Below are 18,931 nucleotides of genomic sequence, written 5' to 3'. Positions count from 1 at the left end.
AGACCACAAACTAAGCACAATGCCAGATAGTATGTGTCGCGGGCATGGATCTCAGAGTCAGCTTTTTGCATGGCCAACTCTTTCTGGCTTTTTGTTCATGTCCCCAGTCATACTACTTCAGAAACTGTGTACAATGAAGCTTTATAAGTCAAAAATAAATTCCACTCATACCCACGTCTTGGGCACAGCTATATGTAGATACTCCAGTAACAACAGCTATTTCAGGTAGTGTTATATGACACTGAATGAATCTTGAAGACCTGAACTCCCCAACAAAAAGCTTTTTTGTTTGAAGCAAAAGCATCTGTATTCCGCCAGCTACACAAACTTTGTAGAACGACTAACGTAAAAAATCATAGTTATATCATGTTTCAAAATTCGTGTTACCTAGTACTGAATGAGTGGTACGTTTTAATACAATATCACTTTGAAAGAGTTATTACAGATTTCTTTCTGTTGAAATATCCGTTACACTACAAAATTATGATTCATAAGTTCCATACCCTAGAGAATATTTGTTTACAGTACTTTAGTTCTAAATATGAAAATTAAAATTTCACTTACCTTCTAATGAGATGGACTATACAAGTTCACATTTCATAGAAGGAATTTTTGACCTACATCCACTCGCACATACATTTCAGACTAATACACATTTATTGGATTCCATACATCCACCACTATCCCTCCATGATATGAGCAAGTTGGTAGACCTCCCACGACAGAATTTCCATAAAACTCTGACTTGTAGACTGTGTCATGTTCTAAAATGCATCAATATGATGAAGTCTACAACCCAAAAGATTTGTGGAGAAATAGATACTAGTATAAATGAAGTGTAACTACAGAACTTCAGGGTTTTGTGTGTCGAGCAAGAATGTAGTTTGTGGGTGAACCAGAAACAGTACGCACATTTCCCAAACTTATCCCATACATTTGAAAACTCTCCAGTGCTATGTTTTCGACTGAGTCACATAAATAAAAAGGTATTGACATATCGTTTTTCAGAAGAAAATTTATTATATCTTCTTGCACTTACAATGGGGTATCACAGTTTTACAATACATAATGAATGCTTCAGTGCAGAACAATTAAAATTTGTAAGCAAACACATATTTAACATAAAACTGAGACACTGCATTCAGGTCTCAGTTTTCGGTCTCTTGGCAATCCACTCTTTAATAGCTGGTATTTCAAGTACGGTATTTTTAAGTGCAGAAAGGTTTGAATAATCTTTTGTTATGTCAAACCCAATCACGAACTTGAGGACGTCGAGCAGTGCTACAAAATAGAGGTCTGCCCATGAGAGCTGAAACCGAGTCCTTCACATTAGCATACAAACAGAAAATTCCTCAGTTCTTAATAATGTGTACAAAATTGATGTGTACTAAGTCAGTCTACAACATCTACAATCACTCTTTCAAAATAAATTTTCGACAATTCTGAAAACATATAATAAGCACTATAGAATTTTAGGTCCCTAGAGTGATGCGTTTATGAACAATCACATACATTGGCAACATAGTGTCAGTATTGCTATCTACCTTAAAAAGTAAAAGTATTAAAATAAGTTAAAACATGCTACAAAAATGTTGCCATTTCTTTTGCGAATAATTGAGTCCACTGTGTGTGGATAAACTACCAAATACAATAATTTTCGTCATCACATATTTTAACAGTGCCAATTACCAGGAAACTGCATTATTTAAAAGGATATCTCAACTTATTTCAGTATCCATAGCTTATACATTTCAATTTGTTTCAGCTTACCTTGCCATTTGCTAGAAAACCTCCATTTTCCTTCACCAACTTGTCAAGTCTTGGCAACAAAAACGGTAAGCTTTCATTTATGACTGCTGCTTTCTTCTTTTCCTTTAAGGCTTCATCTGTCTCATATGCAGGACTTACTATTTCTACAAGCAGAAGTAAATATTAAAATGATAGATGCACAGATACTTCGCAATTTTTAACTTAAAAATTATAAAACTAGTTTAAAAATAATATCTCAGTACAAACGAGGATATTTTAGATGAGCATCATACCATTTATTACTCAAACACTTCTTTAAAATTACAGCTTAGCTGTGACGTATACTTTATATTTGACAAATGTATGTCTTCAGACAATTTCAAATAAGGTACTCCAAAAACTGAGCTATGATGTTACATTTTTTATTTATGTTTACCTGTGATTAATATCGGTTGTTAGTGGCGATTTTCCATATCATGTAGTGAAATGTAAATAAAGAAACGCAAAATCTTTCAGTGAATGTAACCATTAAACTTACTCATTCGTATGTCTGATACTGTATCAACAGCCATATCAATCTGGAGATTTTCCCAGTCGTTAGCCCCAGACAGGCCCACTTGCTTGCCTAAGTAACGGCAAATAGCAATAGACTGCCAGACCTTCTTCCCATCAATTTCAAGAACTGGAATTTGCCCAAAAGGCATTGCTTGACAAAGAAAAAAAAATATTAGCAACATTTCTAGTAGAAGTATGGCGCTGCGTTCTTTTGTAATCCTGACACATCCAGGTGTTAATCCTTCTTTTTGTATAACAAAGTAATTTCTGAATATGGTGCGAGTATCAACAAAAGGTAATGTGCTAAAGTTTTACTTTAGTATTCTTAGTGGAGAAAATCGCCAAACTTAAGTGTGAGCAGTGTAACTCAAACCTGACATTGTTCATATGAGACACCACAACAGCAGTAGTCAAAATCATTGTGCTTCAGAAAAATACTGTCTGCTCATGTAAATTATTTGTCGCAGCATCTAAAATGTACCATGACGAGCTAAAACATTATGACCCATACCCATCGCGAAATTGAATGTCGCCTTGTGACGTTACGAACTCCTGACGCAGTACAGTAAATATATACGCAGGAGAGACGAATGAGGAATTATTGTAGTGACAATGGGGAAATCCACAGGCATTGGTGACTTTGACAAAGGGCAGATCGCTATGGCCTTGCGCCTGTAAACGTCTTCTCAGAAATGGCGAAATGGTTGGCTGTTCAGGTGGTACTGTGTAGAGCATCTATGGAAACTAATTGAATGATGGTGAGTCCACGAGTAGGCAACTTGGTGTTGGACAAAGTGGCCTCACAACAGAGTATGGAGACGGAGGCTTGCCCATTGTGTAAAGCAGGAGACGCGGCGATTTGTGGCGGATTTGAAGACTGAGGATCATGCCGAACCAGGTACAAGTGCTTTCGAGGACACCCTTTAGTGCCTGTTGTTGAACATGATGCTCCAAAACGGGCGACTCCTATGCATTACTACATTCACATTATGACACTCTCAGTTACCACTGCAGTGGGAATAGAATCATTGCGATTGGACAATGGATCAATGGAAAAGTTCGTCTGTAGGGATGAATCATATTACTTCTTAGATCAGGTAGATGACTGTGTCCAGATACGGCGTCAACCAGGAGAACGGCTGCTCGAAACAGGCACCCTACCACAGACGCAGGCCTGTGGGGCCAGTGTTATGCTTTGGTGGGCCTTCACTTTGGCTTCCAAGGGAACTGTGGTAGTATCAGAAGGTACCATGAGAGCTGTCGACTAAATGAACGTTATTGTGAACCACAAGCATCTCTTCACGCTTGATCTCTCCTGATGGCATCTTCCAGCAATGTCACTGGGCCAGAATTATTGCTACACTGGTTTGACGAGCATTTACGTCTTGACCAACAGATTTGCCTGACCTGTACCCAATGGAACACATCTGGGACATTATAGAGCATCAGCTCCGCTACCATTAACCACCAGCCCTTAATTTATGATTCTTGCGTGACCTGTGCGTAGACATCTGCTATTACATTCCTCCAGAAACGTACCATGGACTGGTCGAATCCATGTCACGCAGAACCGCTACAGTATTGCGTTTCAGAGTTAGACAAACACGCTATGAAGTACGTGGTCATAAAGTTAAGGCTCGCTGGTTTATGTGCTCATGTCAATAAAATAAAAAATGTCAAGGTCTCTGGCAAGAAGAAAACCTTGCAAATTTTGCATTGTATAGCTTCGTTGTAATATGGTAATCTGGTGTGTCTTACAAAAGAAAACGTGCAGACAATAAATGTAACTATATTATTCCAGAGTCCTTCTTCAAACTCCTATGATGTATACAGGCAGACTGAAGCTACGAATGAAAATTTGTTCTAAGTTCGGGATCCGAACCCGGGTCTCCCGCTCACTACGCTGGTACGCTAACCACTATGCTTTGCCCAACTGCACGGACTACTTCAGCGCATCTCCTTCCTCAAAGTAAGTTCCCATTCACACCTGAGCCCACCTAGTATAACCCCCAAACTAGAGCAGAACTGCAGAGTTTAAGTGTAATACCAAGAGGGCTAATCTGTGACTGTAAAGTTTGGTTGAGGAGGGAGCCGTATTAGAGGAATCCATGCAGTTGTGCAAAACCAATGTGCCGGCCAGTGCGGCCGAGCGGTTCTAGGCGCTTCAGTCTGTAACTGCGCGAGCGCTACGGTCGCAGGTTCGAATCCTGAATCGGGCATGGATGTGTGTGATGTCCTTAGGTTAGTTAGGTTTAAGTAATTCTGAGTTCAAGGGGACTGATGAGCTCAGAAGTTAAGTCCCATAGTGCTCAGAGTCATTTTGCAAAACCATTGTGCCAGGATGATGTAGTGTTTAGCACATCTGCTTAGTGAGAAGGAGACCTGGGTTCGAACCCAACTTTTGTACAAATTTTCATTCATCACTTCAGGGCAGATAACCGTGTAAAAATAGCACAGTTCGTTGTTATAATCTCACTGTCATGTCATGTCATGTCATGTCATTTGAAGTGAAAATTCTCTAAATAAGATCTTACAAGCTATGTACAGGGTGGTTTTCCTAAAAGGGGACAAACTGCATGAAACTATCCCTGATATCATAAGAAGCAAAACTGTGCTCCAAGAGAGGTACACCAACTTGAAGGTGAAGATGAAAAGTCTTTGACAGAGTAGGTTTCAATGATTGAAAGCACACATAAGAGCACACGAGGGAAGCGGGAAGGTACTGTGTGTACTAGTGTATTACACTACACCCAAGAGGTCAGTGAGCTGGAACACCATCATTTAGTAGCCACATTTCTCTTCGTATCAAGAAAGAATGACTTTCAGCTGGGGACGTAAGATGTGCAGATGTGCCTCGACTGTGAGGCGTTGTGGAAGAATGACTTGGTCCCACGTGGTGGGCGCCAGTAATCCCCGCCCGCACACCGAAGCAGAACCGCTGCTGACGATTCGCTACTACCATACCATGGGAATTCTCCTCACCTCACAGGTAAATATAAACATTAACAATACCGTCTCTCGTAAAGGTAGCCTCATCGTCGACTAGGGTGTATGACAGAAATCGCAACACCGTGGTGACTGGTGTAACGAACCAGCGAGAAAACCATCCTTAAGTAATAAGGCCTGCACTCGTTTGAGAAGATACAGATAGCGGCAAATATCGTGGAGGATGTTCCACGCGATCTCGTGGCTTAGCCCCTTCCCTGATGGTAGGCTGCCTGTTTGGTGCTGATAATGGGGCACTGGCGAAGATCTTTTATCTCCACCAGCAAGTGGGTGTACCTCCTTGAAATGCACTTCCAGCCATATGTACATTTGACCTTTTTTACTCCTTATCCTCTTATGTGCCGTTTCCTGTAGTTTGCCCCAATTTAGCACAGTCGTCCAGTATGCAACACACTTGTTTCTTTGTTTCTCAGTATCACTTTTGTGTAATATTTCGACTTATTTCTATTTTCACTGACTGCAATCGAAACGATAAGGAAATTAATTTATGTAGTATATTATTTAAGCATCATTTTGTGCGCTACTACTATTACTATTACTACTACTACTACTACTACTACTACTACCACCACCACCACCACCACCACCACTTCTATTACACAGAGTTTGTAATTACTGAATTAGCAAAATACACTCCTAGGTATGCAGCACTATATTGCTCCTATGTTTGCAGTGCACTCAATTTCAGTATTTTTAAAGACCAATTAGTTTCCTCATTCTGCGCCAGATAAGAGAAGAGAAGAATAGTCTCAAGCCAAGACATTGAAAGATATAAGTTTTTACTTACATTCTTTCAAAGATGGCCATTTGTCTTTATCACATCGTTCATCTTCGAATTCAATCTTTCCGTATGAGAGCAAGAAACGTATTGGCTCAGCCACACCCTTTCCAGGGAAGTAAGTTAACTTGTATTTCGGTGCCATCTCCAGTTCAAGCTGAAAATCAGAGGTTTATGAAATGAACAATTGTGCCTGTAGGATTAGGTATTAGTTCGTAGTGACATTTATTATTGCTCACCTCTGTTAGTTAAGACAAGCTCAGATGTGCAACATATGGATAGTAAGTAAGTCTTACTTGAATAGGAAATTATGGGGTATTGAGGGAAGGTCTGTCTCTTTGTGGACGTCACAGTTTATGAGCTATTATATTGCATGAAAGGAAAGATGCACATGCGCAGACAATATCAGTACGAGACAAAATTGACGCTAAGATGTAAGTGTAGCGTAGGCTGTGAGCCATAAATGTGAAATAGTTTGAATGACTTGTTACTGCTGTTTAATAGCGATCCAAATCTCCAATGGGTCGGATTTCAGGCAATCGTATAAAGTCAGTGTCATTCATGGATGCTTCTCGTACTGGTCATCAGTATTAATAAAGAACAGTAAGCTAACATACCGGAGAGGACTCATTTATTTCAGTTGTAATTAACATTATAAATCGTGTATCACAGTGTGTATATAAAAAAAATTAAAGACTTTTATTCCGTGCGTTGTATTGTCAGTATGCGACGAACTAACTTACTTCATGCTAAGAAATGTTCAGTTGTATGACGAAAGCTGTGATAAGTGTTGTTAGTCATCCACGAGAGCAACAAATTCACTTTAAAGTTGTAATTAAGCTAAGCATTACAAAGACAAATATCTGCCACACACATTCTTGCAGTGTTTACTTATTCAAACTGAATGGAAGGAAGGAAGGAAGACTGGGTTTAACGTCCCGATGTCATTAGAGACAGAGCACAAGGTTAAGGAACCATCCCGACATTTGCCTGGAGCGATTTAGGGAAATCACCGAAAAGTGTAAATCTGGATGGCCGGACGCAGGTTTGAACTGCCGTCCTACCGAATGCGAGTTCAGTGTGCTAACCACTGTGCCCCCTCGATTTCAGACTAAATGCTACGAGGAAATACTCGTTAACTATTATTGCAGACAAATGAAATTATGTCCTAAACAAAGTTGTTGTTTGGCATTGTTGGCTGGGAGGTCACGTGGTCTACGTTTAGCTGCCTAATTAGGAAGGTTTTCTTTCTTCGTATAAGGCGGCATCTCTCACTCACATAATGGGGGAGTCGTGTCAAGTACCTGATGAGCGCAGTTTGCTGTTGAGTGAATTTTGAAGTGAAGTCATGACCAAACTAGGAAGGGAGAGGGTGGATCCAGGTGGTGGGACATAGCCTACTCCTGTCGAATAAAGCTGTGGGTGAGGCGAGATCTGACCAATTGATCACCAACTTGCCATCGCTCCAGCAACGGAGGATACATTTACGATTTAATCCCCGAATATTGGTGTGTGCAATGTCTAGTCTGTTACAGACCTCTTTGCTTTCTATTTCATCATAATTCAGAATGAAATTTTTAAATGTAATAGAACTGAATTACGTCCCTTTAAAGAAATAACGGAGTACGCATTAATTAAATAATAATGAACAGATAAAATTTATACTGATCGTCCCCTCTTCGTTGTGTTCATGAGACTAGTCACTACATCTGTAAACCGTCGCACTTACTTGTTACTTCATATATGTGAATAGTTCTGTAAGATTTACTGACATTTGTGCTGGAAACGATTCATCATCTAACTGTGTTATATTGAGAGGTGTATAACAAAATCCTAGATGTCTTGGCCGGTAATGGTGCGCAAGAAACATTCACAGTTTCAAGTGTTACACTTGTCGTTCGGGAAATGTCACTTAGTCGACTTCAAAATGTGTGTTACAATCGTATGTGGTGCTGCACGATTCTTGCGTGCGCTTCTTTACTGTCCAGTTCCACGGTTCATTGGCGTTTGTGCAAAAGTCTATGTTCTAGTGTCTGAATTTTGCTGGCAGGGGTCGCGTAATTGCTTGGCGCAAGGTTCTCCATTGCCAGTTTCGGTTCTACCACATGATATCGGCTATGGAGGCGACCCAATATGTAATGGGATATCAGTATCAAACTTAGTACCTCCGTCAGTCGAAGGTTGTCACGAGATCGTAACGAAACATTACGCAAGTAGGTTTTTAGGACTTTCTTTGAATATACGCCTAAGAGTTGGAAGAGGGTACTCTGAATACTTGCTGGTAAGGGTGGGGATTGGGAGGAGTGCAACTGCTGCTGCTTTCAAGCTGAATGATGCATAAGTTTTGCAATTTAATGCTAAATGCCGCTGGACATTCCTTGAAGTCAGCATCCATTACATTTTCTAGTTTTCCTCAACCAGCAATAGCAGACTCAAGAGCACACATGCACTGTCTACAATTGTAATATTTGACACACACTACGATTACGTCTTTCAATCTGCGCGGAGTAGTCGCGCGGTTAGAGGCGCCATGTCACGGATTGCGCGGCCAATGCCGCCGGAGGTTCGAGCCCTCCCTCGGGCATGGGCGTGTGTGTTGTTCTTAGCAAAAGTTAGTGTAAGCAGTGTCTAAGTCTAGGGACCGATGACCTCAGCCGTTTGGTCCCTTAGGTATTCACACACATTTGAAAGTCTTTTAATGGAAAAGACCTTATACGCTCCAACGTACTGCAAAAGAGTCATTTTTAGAAAAAGTTCTCATTTTAAGTTGTAATTTAGGCTACCACTTTGAAAATGACATACAGAATAAATTAAACAGAACTCAGTTGATATGTGGTACAATACAAAGAACATAAAGCAAAAAAATGCAGAAAGAAATAAAAATAAAACATTGTAAAACAATGGCTACACCCGTTTCGTCATACGACGCACAGTCGCGGACAATTCGAAAGCAAGACGAAATAATAATATGAAATGCACTAAGGGCTCCAATCTCAGAGATCAGATAAGACCTGTAGACATCAGAACTAAGCTGGGAACTTATTCAGTAAACGAATTAATAAAACAAAGAGTAAAATAGATAGAATGCACCTATATGATGGCAGAAGGAACACTAACGTAACGAGCAGTGAACTACAAACCACGCGTATATAAGATATGGGAGTACCATAGACAAGACGACTACACTGTGATTGGAACAGGCGAGGGGCCTACTCCCTGAACTTTAAATGAAGAAGAAGAAGAATTGTAGCCTAAGGAATCGTAATGGCGAAGATAATGAGGCAGGTGAATACATTGTTGTACCGTGATTGGCAAACAAAACTTCTAGATATTTGAACGAATTAAGGCCGTAGACTTTTAACGTTTAGTTGACGACAAGACGAAGTAATGTCAACGGCAAAACAGATGGAGTAAATTACATAGTTAGACAAGGGTGGAGAGAAATGGGTGATATCCTACGTAAAGTTACCACCCCACCACCCGAAATAGTGATTTAGTGAAACCACAGCAAACATATAACTGTGTGGTAGGATGACGTTCTTCTATCACACTTGACGTAAGCAGGAACGTTCAGTATCAGAGTGAGGCGTTGACCGGTGGAACAAATAGCAGTTGCGATTTGTCGGGGATTGCTAAGTTTCCGAAGAGAACGGCTGGCTAGAGCTGATTTCAAAACACAGCAAGTTCATTGGGTCGTTTGAATGAAACGGAGAATGTACTTTATGATTAGAGTTTCGGAGAACATACTCAGGTGAGTTTCGAAGAACATACTCAGGTGAGTTTCGGAGAACATACTCCGGTTCACACGAATAAAACAAGTCGGAGGATATACTTCACTTGAGAATGTTCTCAGGTTGAGTACAACTACAGAAGATGTTGCTCAACGCGAAGAACATATCTCCGATTTCGTAAGAATAATACTAGAGAAATTTCTCAAGAGCGGTTTCTGAAGTGAGCTCTGCAGCATACTTCGAGCTGAGTAAGTTTCGGTGAGTTTAAGTTTTACCGAGTTTTTTACTAAAAATTGCAGAATTTCTGTTGCTCAGAAGGCATAATGGATGTACGTAACTCGAAGAAATATCGAAGAGAGAAGCTGTTGTAGTTTATACAGGTTTAACAATGAAATCATTATTTCGGTGACGAATTCCTTCCCTAAAAGCATGAAAAAAGAGGAGCGAGCTTTGAAACGAAGTGAAAATGAAGACATTTTTGTGCTGTTGAAGAGACAGATTTTCAGACTAGTGTAGGAAAAGACTTTAGGTATACGACAGACAACTATATCACTCAAACTCTGAGGTGTTCTTCACCATGTTTAGTCCCAGCGTAAATCTTATATTTTGTTGTGTTACAAATAAGCAGGTAGAACACAAAAATTAATAACTGGTTTATTACGAACCTAGCTACCTGTTTCTCGTAGCAACACCGCAACGGCGACCGCGTAAGTGTTCGTCGCTCGTGTAGACTACTATGCGACATATTTAACTAACATTGTCTCGTGTTATTGGCCAGTCACTGACATTTTCCTCTGGCTTCCTTTTAACTTCTTTCTTGTTTCACTTGTATTTTATTCTGTTGTATAGCATCTTTAATACTTTGGCGTTGTCTGAGAGTGTATGATCACACTCCACTGATTTTTTCCACATTCGTTTCCTGCGAGGTGATGACCTCGCCGTCGAGCGCCCGTATGCACCCCACACACACACACACACACACGCACACACACACTCACTATCTCGTGTTATAAAACTCTGGCAGTCCCAGATTGGAGAAGATGAATATTTAATGTACCTTATGATTTAGTTTGCGTAATGTGTTCAAATAACTACGAAATTAAAAAGTTTCTCGCGTGTCGAAATTTCGATAAAGTCGTCAGAAAACGCATTTCGTGAGCTGCCCCTTACTTTTCGAAATAATTTGTTGTCGCACGTAAAACTAAAATCGAAATGCAGTGTAACTCCTCTAGAACACACTGATGCCAGTTTCATATCTGTTCACTGAATATTTTCGTGTTTGAGCGAGTTGAATGAAATGTAAGATTACGGGTATGTTCTCTGCCGGATGCGGCACGAAAATGCATACCGAGAACCTCTTCAAGGAAGAAAGGAGGCAGTGAGAGAGAGCTCCCTTGTCAGAAAACATGCTTCGAAATTTTTAGTCATACGAAATTGAGAACATTCTCAGAGAACGTTCTGTTGAGAAAGTTCTCTTTGTTACTCGTACGGCACATTGTAAGCGTGCAAGATCGGTCAAGAATAGATACCGTAAGAGAGAAGTCCTAAACAAGCAACAGTCGAGCACTGCGTCAAACGGCGCTGTCTGAAGGCTTCAAAGGAAAACAGGCTAGTGCAAGACGTGACCGCGCGCGCACGTTTAAAGGCAGAACTGCAAAACACGGGGCACCCAACGAACTGGCTTGCGCCATCTATGGAGCCGTGACGGACCGTAGCTGCTGGATGATCGCGTTACCTCAGACGCGATATTGATAATGCTGCTTACCATCGACGCGCAGGTCGCCGAAGTGGCGTCAAATCGAAAGACCTGCACCAGGCGAACGGTCTACCCGACGGGAGGCCCTAGCCACACGACATTTCCATACCAGGGAGTCCGAGTCACTATCAAATACAAGAGATGATCTTATTCCTTCAGAGTTTGAGACCTATGCTCGAATGATTTGCATCTGGTCAAAAGCGGCAGTGACTACCAAGACGCGCTTTATAGAAATCTTTTCAGAGAGCACTCTGCATATCAAAATGAAGGATGTTTTCAGATACTAAACAAAACTGCAGAAAATTTCTATGAAGCACGCATCTTCGTAATTAGAACACTTCATTGTGTCTAAGAAGTTATTTCCTTCATTATATAAAACGGAAAAGCCTCAGGGCTTAAGAGAGCCTATCGTTGACGGTTTCCCGGTAGAGACTGATTTATTAAGTAATTCCTGATGTGATCAGAACAGCGTTTAAACCTATCATTCGGATCTAAACAGATCAACTGACCAACTGTGAGATTTTAAATTATGATTTAGTTTCGTGAGGCAGCGATTTGTGTACAGGAAAAATCTCAAGCGCATTTACTTAGGTACTTGTAGCCGCCCTCCGTCCTCGACTTCTCTGACGTACGATGTTTATGTTGTTATCCACTGTATATGCCTTACTGTTCCTTATATCCGTACCTCAGATGCAGCAGCCACAAACATCATTACTGTAACGGTGGCTAAATCTCGGATTTTCATAATAATTAATGACAACTTTTTGCTCAGTCGATCACCCTTCATTTGTTGCTGTGTTACCGAAGACACGATAGTTAATAACGTCTTTGGGTGTTATTTACTAGTTACTAATAACACGTAATTATAGAAATCACTTTCGCTTTTTTATTAACAACGTTCAATAATAATTAAATGATCATGAATGATTGCGTCTTGTATAGAGGGAAAAGGAGGGTTGATCCTGCAATTACTCTCAGCAATTACGGCAACTATCATGACAGTGATTTTTGTAGTTCGTCACTCAAAGATATTACAACAAAGACTATGTCCATTATTATACTTCGATAAAATCGTTCAAACTTCGCACACTTTTATTTTCACAAGCTAAATGTCCAGTGTCGTTGTTATACACTACTGGCCATTAAAATTGCTACACCACGAAGATGACGTGCTACAGACGTGAAATTTAACCAACAGGAAGACGATGCTGTGATATGCAAATGATTAGCTTTTCAGAGCATTCACACAAGGTTGGCGCCGGTGGCGACACCTACAACGTGCTGACATGAGGAAAGTTTCCAACCGATTTCTCATACGCAAACAGCAGTTGACCGGCGTTGCCTAGTGAAACGTTGTTGTGATGCCTCGTGTAAGGAGGAGAAATGCGAATTATATCAGAATTTGATAAAGGTCGGATTGTAGCCTATCGCGATTGCGGTTTATCGTATCGGCACATTGCTGCTCGCGTTGGTCGAGATCCAATGACTGTTAGCAGAATATGGAATCGGTGGGTTCAGGAGGGTAATACGGAACGTCGTGCTGGATCCCAACGGCCTCGTATCATTAGCAGTCGAGATGACAGGCATCTTATCAGCATGGCTGTAACGGAACGTGCAGCCACGTCTCGATCCCTGAGTCAGCAGATGGGGACGTTTGCAAGACAACAACCATCTGCACAAACAGTTCGACGACGTTTGCAGCAGCATGCACTATCAGCTCGGGGACCATGGCTGCGGTTACCCTTGACGCTGCATCACAGGCAGGAGCGCCTGCGATGGTGTACTCCACGACGAACCTGGTGCACGAATGGCAAAACGTCATTTTTTCGGATGAATCCAGGTTCTGTTTACAGCATCATGAGGGTCGCATCCGTGTTTGGCGACATCGCGGTGAACGCATATTGGAAGCGTGTATTCGTTATCGCCATACTGGCGTATCACCCGGCGTGATGGTGTGGGTGCCATTGGTTACACGTCTCGGTCCCTCTTGTTCGCATTGACGGACCTTTGAACAGTGAACGTTTCATTTCAGATGTGTTACGACCCGTGGCTCTGCCCTTCATTCGATCCCTGCAAAACCCTATATTTCAGCAGCATAATGCACGACCGCATGTTGCAGGTCCTGTACGGGCCTTTCTGGATACAGAAAATGTTCGACTGCTGCCCTGGCCAGCACTTTCTCCAGATCTCTCACCAGTTGAAAACGTCTGATCAATGGTGGCTGAGCAACTGGCTCGTCACAATACGCCAGTCACTAATCTTGATGGTATCGTGTTGGAGCTGCGTGGGCAGGTGTACCTGTACACGCCATCCGAGCTCTGTTTGACTCAATGCCCAGGCGTATCAAGGCCGTTATTACGGCCAGAGGTGGTTGTTCTGGATACTGATTTCTCAGGATCTATGCACCCAGATTGCGTGAAAACGTAATTACATGTCAGTTCTAGTATAATATATTTGACCGATGAATACCCATTTATCATCTGCATTTCTTCTTGGTGTAGCAGTTTTAATGGCCATTAGTGTATTCAGTTTAACGTCCCTTCACATAGTCCACAGATCCTATTATCGGTTATTCGACATTTGATAGAATTTATTACTGAGCCCCATCTTTTCTCGCGCACAAAATTCCTCTGATGTTCTTAGTCCATGACCTTACGGCAAAAGTCTGTGCCGTATGAATTAACTAGTCAATTTTCTTGCTGTTTAACAAAAGTGGCCTGATTCCTTCCGTAGCATATCACACAGAAATGCTCTCTATATCGCACGCCGCATCTACATAGACATATTCAGAGCGCAGAAAGCGAGACAAGAGAGCTAACAATACCCGCGCATGATTTATATAGTAGAATTTAGAAACAAAAGTGGCCGCGTTAAACGCTCTTTGATTTCCCGGAAGCGCTGCTTTGCTGCGGGCGTTATTCTGATGAGAGATTATGTAGCGATAATTTTAATTAAAACCTTTCTAATGCTATTAACTATTACTGATATTATCTATCACCTCTCCCCAATATGAAAATAAGCCTGATAATATTGTTCTTAATTAAAAGAGCGCTTATAAACTGTAGCCGAGTCAACTGAACAGCACGAAAAGAAAGTAGTTGCTTTAAAATCCCAGATCTTACCACGCTTACGACAGCTTCCACGTTTTTCTCAAATAGCTTGTTATTGAAAATGCAGGGCTGGTGAAATAGTACTCCTCTTCGAGCAGGACCGAGATTTCCCAGTACGCTGCATATATCGATATAACATCGAGCGATGCATTATCAGTCACATGTCACTTGATCCACGTGGCACGACAGAAAGCAATACGCGAGAAACTACGAACTGCCGGCCGCAGTGGTCTCGCGGTTCTAAGCGCGCAGTCCGGAACCGCGCGACTGCTACGGTCGCAGGTTCAAATCCTGCCTCGGCATGGATGTGTGTGATGTCCTTAGGTTAGTTAGGTTTAACTAGTTCTACATTCTAGAGGACTGATGACAGATATTATGTCCCATAGTGCTCAGAACCATTTGAACCATTTGGAGCAGATAACGACGAGGAATATTAGCAAAATCTCCGCTACGGAATACACCTCTTGCTCACCTTCGGTATTTAAAACGAATTATTTATATTTTCCTTGTTTTCAGGAAAATAAAGATAAAAGGATATAAGGGCCTAAGCTAAACCAGCTAAAACCAATAAAAAACCAATAATTAAAAAAAGAGCACACAAAAAGAATATTGATTTATAATAATAAATAAATACAGAATATTATTAATTAACTAACTAATAATGATATATTAAAGTATAGGTGCTTATATACTCGCATGGGTCGCATTACATTGCATTTACGCTGCTGCGACGCCGTCAAATGGAAACTTTTCGATCAGAGGTTATGCAACTGATAATAGAGCCACATGGAGCTAAAGGCATTTTATACAAAAAACACGAATGGCTCTGACAGAAGGCGTTCTTGGCAATGCACACACCACATATGTCGTGCAGTCATATGGTGTAGGTTGTATGGTATTGTTGGGTGGGATATCCCTCAGGTTGGGTACAGATGCCTGTCGGCAAGGATGTTCTTCCCCCTTGCACACCAACTGGTCCCTTTACTTGCGGTTATTTGAGAGTTTATCTTACGTGTGATTGTACAGCGTAGGTCAGTAGAACAGACGCATGATAGCATAGTGTCCTGTTTGTGCTGTATGATGATGACGATGATGATGATGATGATTATGATGACGACAAGAGAAGGGTGAAGGTGAAAGACGGTGCCAGCACATAGCATACTCCTCCAGAATAGAACCAAGGGAGGTTTCTGTGCGTAACTTTCCCACCCGACTGACGTATCACCAGCAGCGTCACAAACCCTCACTTAATGAGACACTGCAGAGAGGTTTGGTATTTAAACCAGAAGATTGGATCCAAGACCAGTTATCAGGAACTTTACGCCGCCACCTCCCCTCCTCTTGCCCGCCAAATTCTGACAGTGAAAATTCCATCCACCACGGGGAGGTTGGGGTTGATTAGGGGAGGAGACCAGACAGCGAGGTCATCGGTCTCATCGGATTAGGGAAGGTTGGGGAAAGAGGTCAGCCGTGCCCTTTCAAAGGAACCATACCGGCATTTGCCTGGAGCTATTCGGGGAAATCACGGAAAACCTAAATCAGGATGGCCGGACGCGGGATTGAACCGTCGTCCTCCCGAATGCGAGTCCAGTGTGGTAACGACTGCGCCACCTCGCTCGGTCATGAAGGGGATTCAAACTGGCTTACCCCTGCACAGGGATGCTTAGCTACTTCGGCTATGGGACAAGATCTAGGACACATTAGCAAACATTTTCACGTGTTGACTCTGGAGGCACGAATTACTAATTAAACTTGTTAGCAATTATCTGTAAACATGGATCATAATGATCTCGGTATTAAAATACACTTTGGCATATCAGCTTAGTTACAGGTTATATCTAACGGTTAGTCAACCACAATCGGTTTCTGTGTCCGAACAAGCAAACTGTCGTAATATCACTTATGCAGTGGAAGTCACAAGGGGACCGTAACAGGAAACAGCTTTTTCTCAGTTGTAGAACACGTCAGAGCTATACTCATGCTGTGCTTCGAGATGATGCATAGCATGAGAGACAAGGTAATGACAGCAACGAAAACGAGTGCTTCAGTATGACTAACAGACGAAAATGTAATAAAATGAACGTTAATAATGATCATATTGGTATATTACTTGTCGTCCTCGAGTACCTCCACAGAGAATACACTACCTCCAGCAATAGTTGCGGTGAAAGGCCGTTTTCTGCTCGATTCTCGTCTAGTCTGAGTTTGTGTTCCATCTCTGATATCGTCTACGGGACGTTAAATCTTCCTTACATTAACTCAATAGCTTTGTGTAACTTCCCAGCTGAACTCAGTACGGTCCACACATGAAATCAAACCATCCTTGTGTAGGGACAAGAAGTGTTGTATGAGACAGCCAACAGCTGTTTGAAACATTATACAAGTAAAGAAAGCTGTAACATTTTTATAATACTTTAGAGCAAAGTTTTACTATAGAGCGAAAAAAGTGTATCCAGTGCGATCCTTTTGCTTTTCAGGATGCAAAGAGTACAAACGAATATTTCCTTAGTTACATATAGCACGCTGAACGACCTGCATAAGGAGAAACGTTTCAGGAGGAATAAGAAGACATAAGGTAGCATTTGATCTAGAGTCTTTGTAGCGCGTTCATACGTGGTACTTGTATCACCAAAGCTGCAACTAGGAACGCAATTTTATACATTAAGTGTAGGAAGTATTCGGATAATTCTGTGTTTTGGTATTTACTCTTGTTCCACTACAGTTAAGTTAGTGCTCAACAGGCTCATTTTAAATGTTCCACTGTTTGCTCCCGTATGGCAATTCGAAGCCAAGCAATAACGTTGTAGAGCCTTCATATGTTGTTTACACAAAAGTAACATGTTCTTCAGCATATTGTGGTTTCAAACCTTTTTATGTCGTCTATTTTGTAAGTCGGAGGTGTGTATTTGCATAATGATCCTTGACAATTGCTCCCACCTTCGTCATGTAATTTCATATACGAGCGCAGCACATGTGATTAATATCAGAGGGTATGTCGAAACGAAAACTACGTAAATATGGATGGCACCAACCAGTCCGAAGCAAAACTACATTGAATATGAAATACGCAGACTTCATTTCAGCTAACAGTCTTCGACCGCTCAAAACGCTCACAATACGTTTCCTAGGGCAACAGATATGTTTCCGCCTGGTGCTCATGAGCATTTTTTGAACATATTAGGTGGAGGCACAACAAGCAAAATATTGATCCTGATTGGACGTCAGTGACTGTAACTTCTTATATCCTGTGAGCACTGTGGGATAAAGACGCTTGCTAAATGACTGAGTGAAGTGCACAAACTGTGCACTGAAACGCTCTGGCACGTGTATGGGGTTAACACGAATGGAAACTTTTAAAATCCGTTATTATGATTAAAGTTACATGAAAGTGTAGTTAAGCACTAACCTGCTTGTGTCGGTTGGCTTCCTGCAGTGCTGCTGTGTCTTCTGCTTGCCTGCAGTTCCGCCGCTCGAATGTCCTACGTAGTACAAAGCGCGCTTTGCCGCTATCGGAGAGTGGTGGGGCGACGATACGCAGCCGCCTGTGGAAGGGGGAGGGGAGAGCCAGGTGAACAACCGTATCTGTACTGGACTCTTACCTTGGGGCTGTGATAGACACTAGTGATGACAGTACCGTAAACGCGAAAAGTATTAACAGCATTTCCCAAATAGATTTTACACTGTAGCATCGCTTTTAGCTACGCTTATTGTTACTAGAGTATGGAAGGAGACATGGCGCTTCGACCTCGAGAATTTCCGTATTCTTGTGCTGCAGGCCACCATCATTCACGAGGCAGACGCAAAGGTGGATATATTCTCTGACAATATCGTCCTGATGGAGCATCTAGCTGATACTAATCACATTGAAATTGCACAAAGATGACACCTACTTTACCAGGAAATGCACGAAGCGGTCGACCACGTCGCTCACGTGATGGTAGAAGAGATCCAAGTACCGCGTGTTCAAAAAGTCGGTATAAATTCGAAAACTGAATAAATCACGGAGTAATGTAGATAGAGAGGTACAAATTGACACACATGCTTGAAATGACATGGGGTTTTTTAGAACCGAAAAAATACATAAGTTCAGAAAATGTCCGACAGATGGCGCTTCATCTGATCAGAATAGCAATAATTAGTATAACAAAGAAGACAAAGCAAAGATGAGGTTCTTTACAGGAAATGTTCAATATGTCCACCATCATTCATCAACAATAGCTGTAGTCGAGGAATAATGTTGTGAACA

General features: G+C 41.6%; 1 protein-coding gene across 1 annotated transcript; it reads right to left on the bottom strand.

Annotated features, from left to right (window-relative positions):
* Positions 1–995: 995 nt before the first annotated feature.
* LOC124777243 (glutathione S-transferase-like) lies at positions 996–18,185 on the bottom strand. Its single transcript, XM_047252570.1, has 5 exons — positions 18,092–18,185; positions 6,098–6,245; positions 2,288–2,455; positions 1,771–1,913; positions 996–1,309 (listed from the first exon to the last, which is right to left on the bottom strand). Exons 2-5 carry the CDS (start codon positions 6,231–6,233, stop codon positions 1,142–1,144), a joined length of 615 nt encoding a protein of 204 aa, XP_047108526.1. The 5' UTR covers positions 6,234–6,245; positions 18,092–18,185; the 3' UTR covers positions 996–1,141.
* Between the last annotated feature and the right edge of the window lie 746 nt (positions 18,186–18,931).

This window comes from Schistocerca piceifrons, chromosome 2 (assembly GCF_021461385.2).
Source record: "Schistocerca piceifrons isolate TAMUIC-IGC-003096 chromosome 2, iqSchPice1.1, whole genome shotgun sequence".
Lineage (NCBI taxonomy): Eukaryota > Metazoa > Arthropoda > Insecta > Orthoptera > Acrididae > Schistocerca > Schistocerca piceifrons.
The sequence above is the reverse complement of the archived record's forward strand: the minus strand, read 5'-3'. Positions and strand labels throughout refer to the sequence as shown.